The following is a 12,942-nucleotide window of genomic DNA, read 5'->3' as shown; positions in this document are numbered from 1 at the left end:
GGTACACATAGATAGTTATATTGATATTGCTTTACCACACAATACAAACGTGGAAAAACCTGATTTTTTTGCCTATTATCTGAAAATCCTGCCACTGCTCTCCACCGCGGCTCGTTGGTCTAGGGGTATGATTCTCGCTTAGGGTGCGAGAGGTCCCGGGTTCAAATCCCGGACGAGCCCAATGGTTTTGCACAATACATTATTTAGGCATATTACAATTTGGGCTTGATTATATGGAGGACTAAAAGTGCCACAATTAAATAAATAAACACATCATTAAATAATTGCTTAAATGTGTCATTAATTAATTAAAAATAGAATTAAATACATGAATGTGTTAATAAATGTGTCATTCATTAATTCAAATACAGATTCATGTTATGTAAAATACATATATACTTATTTCACTATTTACATTTACATTTCATGATCCTGCGTTGCAGTGCTTCATGAATTACTTAAAACTGTCAAACTGACCCATCAAAAGTTGGTAGGCGGAACCTAATGCCTGATTGGTTACCCTGTGTATCAAGTCAAGACAAATCAATTCCGGATACTGGATTGATGCAGAGCTACTAAACGACTGAATCTCCACCTGTTGCAAACACATGAATTGTAATGAAACATCTAGAAAGATGCATTGTTTATCTGCTAATATCACTGACCTGATGAGCTTATGGTGGCCATCTATATGCCACAAAGAGTTTGGGCCAGGAACAAAATACTGCCGTGGCCAGGTCAGACTGGATTCGCGTTAGCCCCGCCCACTGACTTTGATGGGTCAGTTTGACAGTTTTAAGTAATTCATGAAGCACTGCAACGCAGGATCATGAAATGTAAATGTAAATAGTGAAATATGTATTTTTTATAAAATGAATCTGTATTTTAATTAATTAATGACACATTTATGTATTTAATTCTAATTTTAATTAATTAATGACACATTTAAGTACACATTTATGTATTTTTTTCTAATTTTAATTAATTAATGACACATTTAAGTAATTATTTAATTGTGTATTTATTTACTTAATTGTGGCACTTTTAGTCCTCCATATGATTAGAATCTTCCATGATTACAGATGAAAGAGGCGTGCTTGTTAAATCAACGAGGTTTTTCGAATCCTGTACAATATTCTGAATAAATATTCATATCAGAATTTAGAAAAAAGTCTCACATCACTATTGTGTTAAATTATTTATTCCAATAATATTATAAAGGTGGACATGTAGCCTGTGGGTTTTTAAACCGATGAAGTATGCCAAGATGTTGACCAAGGATCTTTTCCGCCGAAATAGTCATATTTTAAGTAAGACAAAACCAGTAATCCTTTATTAGTCCCGCAACAGGGAAATTTGGAATATTACAGCTGCAAAGGTTAAAGTTAAAGACACAACATACAGTAAAAAAACACGAATAATTTAAGACACGGCCCTTCATTCTGCAAGTATCATCAATAAGTTTATTAAGTGGTATGAATATTTTTTCTTAAAATAAATGCTAAAATTTCATATAAACATGTACAGATATATGTTCACAGTTTAACATGTTCCCTTTGAATTGCCAACAATTAGATTAAAAGTTTTATTGGGTTTATCATAGACAAAGTTATAGAAATGTATATCCATTGTTATGGGAGTATCAAAATCATGCTTAATAAAAACCTTTAATTGCCCTTTCGGTCTAATAATCAATTATAAAATATATATATATATATATTACAACTTATATTTTCAGAAATACAAAAAACAAAGTAAAAACCGCGTAGAAGATCCAGGGGCAAAATGCAGATCAGTACAGCCACTACATTCGGTGTGCGTGTGTGTTTATTAACCTAAAAAAATGATCACATCTTCTGTATTATATGATCAGAAAATAACAAACCAAGACTTTAAGTTAAATATTTCTGATCAAACTGACCAGCAGGCAGATAGAAAATCTGGTTAGAAAATGTTTTGCTTTGGGAATATTGTTACGTTCTGAATGTGTATACAGGGTCTGATACTTTATATATATATAAAGTGCACATTGGAGACATGTACAAAGATGCATTGAGCAGAAATATTTTCTTTTTGTGCTGCAAATGTTGTGCTCTAAAAAGGTGACGGTTTAGTAGAATATATCTTATGACTCCCCTCCTCTTAAGAAAACGGTTCAATTCAATGTTATACATCTTTAGACATTATGTGTGATAAAATTCCCCCCCCTTGCATTTCCAATAAAAAAGGCTACCATTATAAACTTGATATAAGACCTATAATTGCTTCTAACCTTATACCAACCAAGTGGTGTCTTTTCCTTGCTAACAATAATGCCCCTGTGCAGCAACGTTCACATTTCTGAATGAAAACATAAAAAACACTTCACTCCGACAATGAACGAGACCCAGGTCCTACTTTTCTTTTCAACCCAAATCAGAAAAAACTAAACGAACCAACCAAACTTTTGGCTTAACATTTTTTTACGTCCTTTCATAATGTACAGCTTACAGAGGCAGATCAGGTGCGTGCGGTTTGGATGTGGTGGTCCATGAAGGTGGACCCAGCCTTAGCGAGATGTCACAGGTAAAGCTGTGTGTATGGCACGATGCACAGTAGGTGAGCTATGATACATTCTGGAGTTTCACATTAGATTAGCCTAGGTAGCAAACAACCTGCGTGTGAGTCCACAATCTACTGAGTGCAGAGAAAATAGAGTTGATGACGAAGCCTGAGCGTGCTGTGTGAGGCTGGGGCAGAGTTGATGTTGGTGCAGTTCGGTTCTCCGGCCACTGGGAGGCGCTGCATCTCAGGCCAGCTGATGTGCAGCGGTCTCTCTTCTCTATTAAAGTGTCTTGGCCTTCTACAGCGGGTCCGTGCTCTGTTACTTTAAAATAAATCAAACCAAGGGGAAGATACATCCGCAGGTCTGTGTGTGATGGCCACGTGATAAATACAATAACACCGGCCAACCTTCGGGGTCAATGAGGCAAAGGGGTCTAGAACTTGCACCCTGAGGAACGTCCCACAGTAACCCCCCCACCCTGTCGGAGACCAACGCGTAAGACGCGAAAGAAAAAAAAACCCAAGTCAAGTGGTACAGTCCGACATTAAAACTCCATCTGACCCCCGCCCCCCCCCCCGTTCTCCTCGCGGAGGTGGGGTTCACACCAGAAGGTGGCGCTTCTTGTGTAGAGCCAGGTGGTCGGAGCGAGAGAAGCTGCGCTCGCAGTCGGGACATTGGAACGGCTTCACCCCCGTGTGCTTCCGGAAGTGTCTCGTCAGCTCGTCCGAACGGGCGAACTTCCACGTGCAACCTTCCCACATGCACTTGTAGGGCTTCTCCCCTGCGCGTGGAAAAAGAGAAAGAAATGAGTCACGGTCAAATGTGGAAAGTTCGGCGTGTACGCGCGCATGCGGGTGTGTGTGCGCGTCTCACCGGTGTGCGTCCTGCGGTGCGCTTTGAGGTGGGAGCTCTTGGTGTACACTTTGTTGCAGCCGTTGAAGTCGCAGCGGTGGATTCGTCGCTTCTTCAGCGTGTCCGGGGACTCGACGGGGGGCGGATGCTTGGCGCCCGAGTGCACAATGACGGACGGGTTGTTGCCCCTGAGAAGAGACGCAGAGGACAGCGGTTAGTCTCACGTCGTACTCCGATGTGACCACTAGAGGGTGCCGCCCTCACAACTCAACGGCGCTCAACTCGCAGTCTGACAAAAGTTTCATTTGGTTTCGGCCGCTCATGTGACGCAATAAGAGACACCTTCCAATAAGGAACTTGATCAAATAAAACCTCTCTCCCGTCTGCCACGCCTTTCCCCATTGTCCGGTAATCTCTCATGAACCTGTCAACGGTTCTTTCCCCAGAATTTGACACCACAAAGCGGCGTGAAGAAGTCAATAGATCTATTGTAAATGTATTATTTAGATGAAACTCGTACCCGATGAGCACGAGGAGAGGAGGTATCTAACAATCCTGTGTGTGAGAGAGAAGCTCTTTGAAACCACAAAGGACGAGAACGGACCTTAAGTGTTTTACTGGCAAAAAAAGAACAACAAGAAAGACTTGTCTTTCTGCGGTATAATTGAACTGTGTGTGTGTGGGGGGGGGAGCAGGTGTCAAGTGTTGAGAAATGAATCCCTCACAGATTAGTTCAGCGTAAAAGGAATGTGCAGAAAATCCCCCTGGATACACACACACACACACACACACACACACACACACACACACGGCAATGTTGTCCTATTTACAGTGGTATATTAAAATTGTCTTTTGAGAGGAGAGGCGATGACAGACATTGACACACCCTCTAGTTTTCTCCCCGAGGGACCAATTATTTCCCCGTCATGGTGCGATGGTTACCGCCCTGATGACTACAGCGAGAGGCGACTGGCAGCGTTCCCTCACCATGACATGTACAACCCACATGCAATTTCTTAGAGGGAAGAAAAGCGGTTATTTAGTGGAAGGAGAACAAATGGAAACCAAAACAGATGACGGAGGGGAGGAGGAGTAAACAGGAAGGAGAGGGGAGGGAAGAAGAAGAAGTGGCAGATGCAGGACAATGAGTGCCTTTAAAAAAAAAAGAGGTGGAAGGTTAGATCACAGGTGGCAGACCAGAGAGATGAGGAGGGGCAGCTAGAGGTGTGGCTGCAGGACGGGAACATCACAGCCGGTATGTTCACGTGTCGTTGCTGTTCCTTTGTTTTCTCCAAGTCGACTTCCCCTCGCCCACATTCCCACAGTAGGAGCAAGCGGAGGAAACCAGAGACGGCCTTTTATTAAATAGAGAGGACAGCAGAAAGTCGGCAGGAATCCCGACACGTTGTGAGAAGAAGCGCATGCAGGGCGGGGAGTTGGTTATTGTTGTTTGTGCACTCAAGAAATAATCATCACAGATCAATAAACACCCTTCTAGAAAAATTCCTAAAAACGGTGCCTAACAGTACCTCATCTCACTGAATGCTTGGGGATATTCTTAGTTTACGGATGCTCCCTGGTATGAGTCGTACTTTGTGGGACTGCACCTGAAGTCTTACAGCAAGAAGCCTCTGAACGCCACCATATAAGGCGAAGGGGAAGCAGCAGGCGGAGAAACTTGTGAAACGCGCGGTGCCGCTTTCGACATGGCTCACCCGTGTTCGTGTGGTATCCTGATGACGGACGACTTCATCTCGTGGCCGCCGTTGAGGTCGTGAGCGAGCTCAGAGCGGGGCTCCGTTTTGATTGGCTTGTGCAGGTCGCCGCAGTGAACTGGGGGAAAAACACATTGTTGGTCAGTATTTTTCTTTTTTTTCTTTTTTATCATTTCTGTAATTTGTCTTTTAGAAAAAAAAATATATTAAATAAAAATACATTTTAAAACACTTTTGCTTTTAGGCCTCTACAGAGGGACATTACAAGCAAGCCATTTTTGACATGTATCTGTCAGTAATGAGTGCACCTCAGGTGTTTCCCCTACCATTATAACAGGTATAATGCCCCCCACCACCCCTGAAATGACACCCTCCCCCCCCCGAAAAAGTGTGCCATTTTTTAACCATTCGCCGCACTAATACATCCCCCTACTACTACCCCCCCGCCCCTGAAGGGAAACACGGTTATGAAATGCAGAAGTTACCCATAGTGCTCTCTGTGAATCTCAGTGACCTGCGTCTGACCACAGACAGCAGAATACGGTTCTGGACGAGACTTTGCTGAAACTGATATTCTAAAAAGCAGAGGAAATGAAAAGCACTTCCCCATTTTCTGAAAAAAAAGTGAATGTAAGGAGAAGGTTTTTTTTCTTCTCACGAAAGCTGCCAGTTCTCTTTAAATGATGTGTCATTGTAATGATCCTCCAGTTATGTCATTTCATTTTGAAAAAGGTCTTTCTGAATGGCCGTTTCACACTGCCTTTTCTTAAAGACTTAAGCAACACATACAGTATGCCACGATAATTAATGTCAGAATGGATCCTTTTATTGCCAATTACGTACAATGAAGGGTAAAACATGAATAAATAAATGAAGACAAATAGAAATGAAAGAGTAAATGAGGCTCCACCTGTCTTGTGCTCCCTGCTCCGATGATGATGATGATGGTCGTCGGCGGTGACGGGTGAGCTCACCATTATTGCACCACCAGGGTGCAGGTGCAGTGGCGGGGGGTAGAGGATGGGCAACATGATGGGAGACATCATGACCCCCGACTCCTGGATGACTCCGGACCCCGAGGAGATCAGCCGGGTCACCATGGGGGGGTATGGGAGGGAGCTCGTGGCCGGCGGGAGAGCGTGCGATGGCGAGGAGCGCGGCTGGGCGTGCGGGGTGGTGCAGCGGGGGGAGGAGCGGCTCACCGCGCTGTAGGGGGAGGGAGGGGAGCTCCGCGAGGAGGCCGGGGAGGAGGAGGCGGAGGAGGAGGAGCAGGGCGGGGAGGAGGTGGTGGAGGAGCGCTTGCTGACCGACAGGTCCACGGGCTCCAGCTGCGTGTGCGCGTGGTGGAGGGGCGCGTGGTGGAAGGCGGGCATGTGCGCTGGGTGGTAGATGTGGGCGGGGTGGGAGAAGATCACCCCGTAAGGCTCCGTGGTTTTCACTAACGAAGAGTAGAATGACTGTGGGAGAGGGAGGGAGAACGCAGATGAAGGAAGTGGCAGAGGGGGACAAAAGAGCGATTTGAAATTTCCTTCCTGCGCCGAAGAACGCGGAAAACGTGTTTCTGCAGCACAAACAACTGCAGCCAGCCAAAAAGTCTAAACGCCGCTCGGTGGCAAGATAACAGTTATGTCTCAAGAGCGCAGTGTGTTTGCGTCCATTAGCCTGCTGCCTGGGACTCTTTGTTATCATTGTATGCAAATGTCCAGTGTACAGCAACATGTTTGTCCAGGAAGAGCTGGAATGTGGGAACCAGTCTGTCTAGACACGTAGCAGGAGTGTGTGTTTGTGTGTGTGTGTGTGTTTGTGTGGCACTAAAAAAACATGCCTGGGCATGATGAGCGCATGCACACACGCGCACAGGCCTTACCGTCTCCATGTCTGTCTTCAGAGGGAAGTCATACATCAGCATGGCTGCACAGGCCAGGCTTCTACAAAATAAAACACAAACATGCAGCAGTCAGCGCACACATTTTGAACACACATAACATTAACACACACATTTCTAACATACTAACATAGAAACCAGTAATGGCCCATAACCCGCAAGTCATCTGATGTCTCTTTACTATGACATCATGATGGGGGGGGGGGGGGGGGTCATGATGTATTATTTTTTAAAGTAGAAAAATACTTGTTTGCAGAACATGACTTATGTCTAGTGTGGTGGTTCCCAAGCATTTGTGCTTCCTAGGTTGTGATGTGTAAATAGTGATTCAGTCTTCTCTCTAGCCTTTGCATTTGTTCTGTGGATCGTTAGCCACGTTGGACTTCTTTGGACCTCAAAACAAAACCATGTGTGGCCCGTGTATGTCTGAGGCCACAAGTCACAGACACCTGGAACGAGACAAACACGCCCAACGAGACGCTGCTTTCAGAAGCACCCCAAGGGCACGCTGTAGAGAGTATAACACGTCCCCCTCAAAGAAGAATATAAGTACAGAACATGAGCAACTTATCCTTATATTCGGATCTGCAGTAAAGTATAGGTGTCTGAGATGTTGTGTGTGTGTGTGTGTGTGTGTCCTGTTTGTAAATCACTTCAGACATTAGACAAACACCTCTCTATCTGTCCGACCCTTTAAACGTCTTCTCTCGGCTTTTTGGAACCCAAACCTGAAGCTCCTCCTGCTCACTTGTTCGCCTGACAGGACAGACAACTTTACGACGGGCCTAAAGGTCTCTAAAAAAAGCCCGAGAGGTCCGTCGTGTGTTTGGATCAAAATCACATGAGGTTTCAGAGTTGGTTTCAGTTAGCCTGGCTCGGAATGGACTGTTTATGTGTCCCAACGAGTGTGTTTATGAGCATGCGTGTCCTGATTAAAGTCCACAGTCTGGAGACAAGTTAGCCTTTAATTATTAACAAATGGGAAAGAACACAGGCTGATTGAGGGCACACGCACACACACACACACGCACGCACGCACACACCCCAATAGGAGAGCAGGATGCTCGCTCGCTGGCTCAGGAAGGGTGTGAACATGACAACTGGAGCCTCACCCTGCCGCCTGGCAGCGGAGAGACAAAGACAGTCAGGTGGGGCCTGCGTGTGTGTGCGTGTTAGTGGGCGTGTCTTCTAATCTGGGTTTTGTATTGTGTGGTAGTTCAACGGCAGGTCAAGCAGTTGCTGCATTGTGCTTGTGGAGCCCGCACAGAGGTGGCAGTGAGGGCAGGTATGAGGCTCAGCGTAAAAAAAAAGGTATTGTTCCTACATAGGCGGTTTGTGGAAGTCCCCTCGCCGCGTCTCTCCCGTGATTGGTCCTAAAAGCGATGCACTAAAAAGTACACATCTACAAACAGCACCATTATTATCGGCTGATTCTAGACAACGCAGCGAGGGGGCCAAATATTCTGAATATTCTGAATAGTGAATATTTCACAATGCTGCTGCATATATATATCAAAGAATATAAAAGTGATAATGAGCGGGACAGCAGAGGGTAAATGAGGAAAAGCATAAACTATATGGACGCAATCAACATGATGTCATTTGTTGTTTTATAGGACTGTTTTGAAGCCGCGACTACGATAGTGTGACTACGATAGTGTGACTACGATAGTGTGACTACCATAGTGTGACTACCATAGTGTGACTACGATGGTGTGACTACGCAACGCAAATCAAAGATGGCGGCGGTCGCTCCGTTGAAGAGGACTTGAAACGCTGCAACATTCAAACCCTCCAATCCTCTCCCTGCTCCCTCTCCCAGGTCAAATGTCAAATAATGCTGACCGACTAGTTTCTGTTGTTCTGGAGGGGCACGCCAGGCCGTGGGGCCGCTCCACACCAGGAGATGGTCTGCAGCTGTGGCTTCTTGACCTGTGCCGCGTTTCCTCAAAGTCCTTTTCCGTGCGAACACACCAAACATCCCCTCGATTCGCTTTGGGAGTTTGGGACTAATTGCGTCTGGAGCGGCAGTAAACTGAATGTCGTGACTGAGGGCAGTCGTGGCATCGACCCTCTGACGAACTGAGGATGCAAGGATCTCTTTCTGGTAGGCTGGAGCCTCCAGCTCCCCTCTGATGGAGAGCCACGGGACACGCAGGCAGGAAGGAACCGGCGTGGGCTGCACCTTCTGGGCAAATAAGTGGCTCCACCTGGAGTCCCCACCAATGGGCGTGTGTTTGTGCATGTCAAGTGCGGCCTGCAAATATTGTCCTTCTCAGGTCAGTGGAGCTACTGTGTACTCTCCCCCACCCCCCCCCCATTCAGCAAACACTCCCCTGCTCTCTTTCTCCACCCTCAGGTTGCCCCCCCCGCCCCCCCCGCCCCCCCAGATCTTCTTCTTCACTACTGAGCACGCTCCTTGCTTTCCTCTCACGCTTTGTGAATGATGTAAAACAACACGATTGAGGGCGGAAAATATTGTGGCTCCAAGTCGCTGGCTACCGACTCAACCACACACACACACACACACACACACACAACACTCATAACACACTTGCGGCAGCCGCACAGAGTTTCTGCAAGCTCGACAGAAAATGCACACTAAATCACTGAAGGACTAAATTATTACACACACGCGCACACACACACACTCAACGCTGCTGCACACACAAACACACACTCCTTTTAATGGCAACAGGCTGGAGGATGATGAGATCACCAGAGACCAGAAACCTCCAGACAACGGCTTTGTCCAAGAACACACACACACACACACACACACACACACACGCTTTCTCTACCCCTTCAGTCTCACCTCCTGTTGGCCCCGCTCTGTGTTACACTACAACTGGCACTTTGATCCCAAATCGGCGTTGGCTGCACTTCAACGCTTGCGGCGTGGAAGTACTGGTGAGCGCCGCGTCACCTCGGGGGAAACGCCACCCATTGTTCCTCCAACTGAGACAAGCATGAGTCATCAAGTTGACGAGCTAATCTTAGAGCGCTTGACTTTTCTGAGCTCACCTTTAATGTAGTTTCGCCTTCACGCCAATTTACACTACTCCTCTCTCAACTGCCCCCCCCTCCCTCACTGTCCCTCACTGCTCCCTAGCTTTAACCTCTTACCTCACTTCCTTCTCCCCTGATAACGCCTCCAATGCTCATACTCCCCTCAATTTAAAAAGGGCCCCCCACCGAAGCCCCCACCTCTCATCCTTCATATTCCCTACTCTGAGCCACCAACCCGCTCCTCCTCTCATCCTTTAGCCCCCACCCCCTCTTCCAAGCACACACACACACACACACACACACACACACACACACACACACGCGAGCCCCTCTCCTGGTCCTCTTCAGCAGATTGCGGGGCAGCAAGCCTGCAGAGCTCGAGGGAGGCCAGAGGTGGCCATCAACAAGGAGGGAGGGGGGAGAGGAGGGGGGGTGGAATCACGAAAAGAAAACAAACTTTTTATAGAAACAACAAAAAACGACACACCTGTGTCGACTCAGGGCTCAACTACTGACAGAGACTTCTACCTCCAGTCGTACTTATCAAGGAGAGCAACGTTTTTGAGGTTTTCCAGACAACGGATGGGGGGGCGGGGGGGGGGGGGAGAAGCGGAAGCCCTCCGAGTTTAGTCTGACTGTTATTATTTCCACACTGGGTGATGGGTCGAAGAGTGAAGCCAAATGGAGAGGGGGGGTGGGGGGGGTGCTGCAGGGGGCCTGCGGTTTCCTGTCTTGACACACTCACATTGCATCTCCCTACCAGAATAATGAGAGGAGGGGAGTGTGTGTGTGTGTGTGTGTGTGTGTGGAGGGTGGGGGGGGGCAAAGAAAACAGCCGCTCTGACCAAACTATGTCAGAATGGAAGTGGAAAGAACAGGGAAGAATCTAAGTGGGGTTTGACCAAAATATGACAAAACTTCAATGAACCTCAAACATGGGGGCCTTGAAGGGGTTGGGTGGGGGGGGGGGGGGGGGGGGGCGGAGCTACACGGCCACTGTAGCTCGATACAAAGGCTCACACACACACACACACACACACGGCTACTGTATACGTGCGTGTCTGTTATTGTGTAACAAGTTCCAGCTTCTTTGCGTTTACGGGTGTCTGCTGACCGCCGTGTGCTCGCCTCCAAGTGAAAAACCAGCGGCTCCTCGCCATGCAGGGGTTTAATGTTTAGCCCTAATGTTCCCTGGAACATGCCCTTTGAGCAGTGTGTGTGTGCGTGTGTGCGTGCGCGCACATTTTGTTCCACCAGATAACATCACCGTGTTGATTCAGGGGAGGGAGGAGGGCTGGGGGGGGGGGGGGGGGGGGGCATGCTCAAATAAAACAAATAACAACTGAATAAAGACAGAGGTCATCTTCTCTTCTCAAACCTTTCTAGAGAGGTAGACAAGTTTCAAGTAAGACAAAAGAGGGAAAGAGCGAGAGAGAGAGTGAAAGAAAGAGAGGTCGCCCTCATTCCACCCGCCCACCCCCCACATCCACATCCCTCTCTCCTCCCTTCTTTCTCCTCTTTCCCTCTTACTCCGGGCTCTAAACAGGATAAGGGCTTCATATGCCAAGTGGAATGTGTGACGCAAGCCTCAGCCTTGAAACAAAGCACAGGAAACAGGGAGAGACAGAGAAACACACACAGATGTGTGTTAGGAAGATGGAGAAACCAGAGGTACGACAAAGAAACTCAGGTGAACTTGACTGTTTGAACACACACACACACACACACAGGAGTGTAGTGACAGGTGTGTGTGACATTGACAACCATCTCTCACACGAACACAGGGATTCAGATTCAGCCATAAGCGGACGGCCTGTCACACTGATCTCCGATGAAAGGAAGGAGCAGCTACACCTTTGTGATGTCAAGAGAAAAATGACAAATGGTCCCAGCTTCTCCAAAGTGATGTGTTGTTGTAACAGTTTCAATTAAATACCTTTTGATTTTAGGACCAAAAGGCAGACACATGCATGTATCATCTTGGTCTCACGGAATTTGGGGTGATCATCAATATTTAAATGTAATTGCTCAAATTAAAACAGTGAAGCTCATAAAAAACAAATTAAAACCTGCTGAGCCCTTAACTGATCACTCAACTGTAAAAGCCTCGGTTTCCACACAAGCTCGTGTTTGACATTTAATGCTCAGTAATTAAACCACACAGTGACCTATAAAAGGCTCTGGTGGCTATAAATAGCATAAAGTGTCCCTACAGCCACTGTTATCATCATTTAACCACCAAAAAGAAATAAAATAAAATCACTTCAAATATGCAAACATATTGATTCAACACACACAGCAGTCGGAAAAAAACAACTCTTGAACCACGATGAGGTCAATCAGCCACCATCAGACTTTACCCACTTCTTGTCTTTGCGCTAAAACAAATGTGCGTTAAAGCCGAGCGTCACATGGGGACACGGAGCGGTGCGCGGGGGGTTAGGGGGGGGGTCACACTTACTGCTGGGACGGAGAGTGCGGGTCTGTTTCCAGGAGAGAGAGAGAGAGAAGATAGTTCCGCTGCGGGTCAGAAAGCAGCTCGCAGGCGACGATCGGCGCTCCGCGGCGTCACTGACATCCGAAAAGAGAGCCGAAGCTGAGCGGTCCGCTCGGGCGATTGCTCCACAAAACTTCCCCAAGTTACGAAACTCTCCCGCTCGCTCGCTGGCTGCGCGTGTGTGTGTTTGCGTGTGTGTGTGTGTGTTTGCGTGTGATCGTGTCTCTCTGCGTGTGTCTCTCCGGGTTTTGTCGTTTAGAAACTATTGCCGTCACATGATCCGGTCTGGCTGTCTGTTCCCCGTGGGGTCGGGCCCGCGAGGCGGGGCGGGGCGGCACCGGGGCGGCACCGGGGCGGCACCGGGGCGGCACCGGGGCGGGGGTGGTCCACTGCGCGCGTGCACGAGTGTGCGCGTGATTGCGTTGCTGTGTGAGTGTGT

General features: G+C 47.4%; 1 protein-coding gene and 1 non-coding gene across 2 annotated transcripts; one reads left to right on the top strand and one right to left on the bottom strand.

Moving 5' to 3' along the window:
- Positions 1 to 108: 108 nt before the first annotated feature.
- trnap-agg (transfer RNA proline (anticodon AGG)) lies at positions 109 to 180 on the top strand. Its single transcript has one exon. It is a non-coding gene; the product is annotated as a tRNA-Pro (tRNA).
- Positions 181 to 1,202: 1,022 nt separating this feature from the next.
- Positions 1,203 to 12,803, bottom strand: klf3 (Kruppel like factor 3 (basic)). Its single transcript, XM_037471795.2, has 6 exons — positions 12,468 to 12,803; positions 6,980 to 7,040; positions 6,023 to 6,569; positions 5,113 to 5,230; positions 3,419 to 3,585; positions 1,203 to 3,326 (listed from the first exon to the last, which is right to left on the bottom strand). Exons 2-6 carry the CDS (start codon positions 7,019 to 7,021, stop codon positions 3,145 to 3,147), a joined length of 1,056 nt encoding a protein of 351 aa, XP_037327692.1. The 5' UTR covers positions 7,022 to 7,040; positions 12,468 to 12,803; the 3' UTR covers positions 1,203 to 3,144.
- Between the last annotated feature and the right edge of the window lie 139 nt (positions 12,804 to 12,942).

This window comes from Pungitius pungitius, chromosome 9 (genome assembly GCF_949316345.1).
Source record: "Pungitius pungitius chromosome 9, fPunPun2.1, whole genome shotgun sequence".
Lineage (NCBI taxonomy): Eukaryota > Metazoa > Chordata > Actinopteri > Perciformes > Gasterosteidae > Pungitius > Pungitius pungitius.
This window is presented reverse-complemented; position numbering and strand designations above follow the sequence as displayed.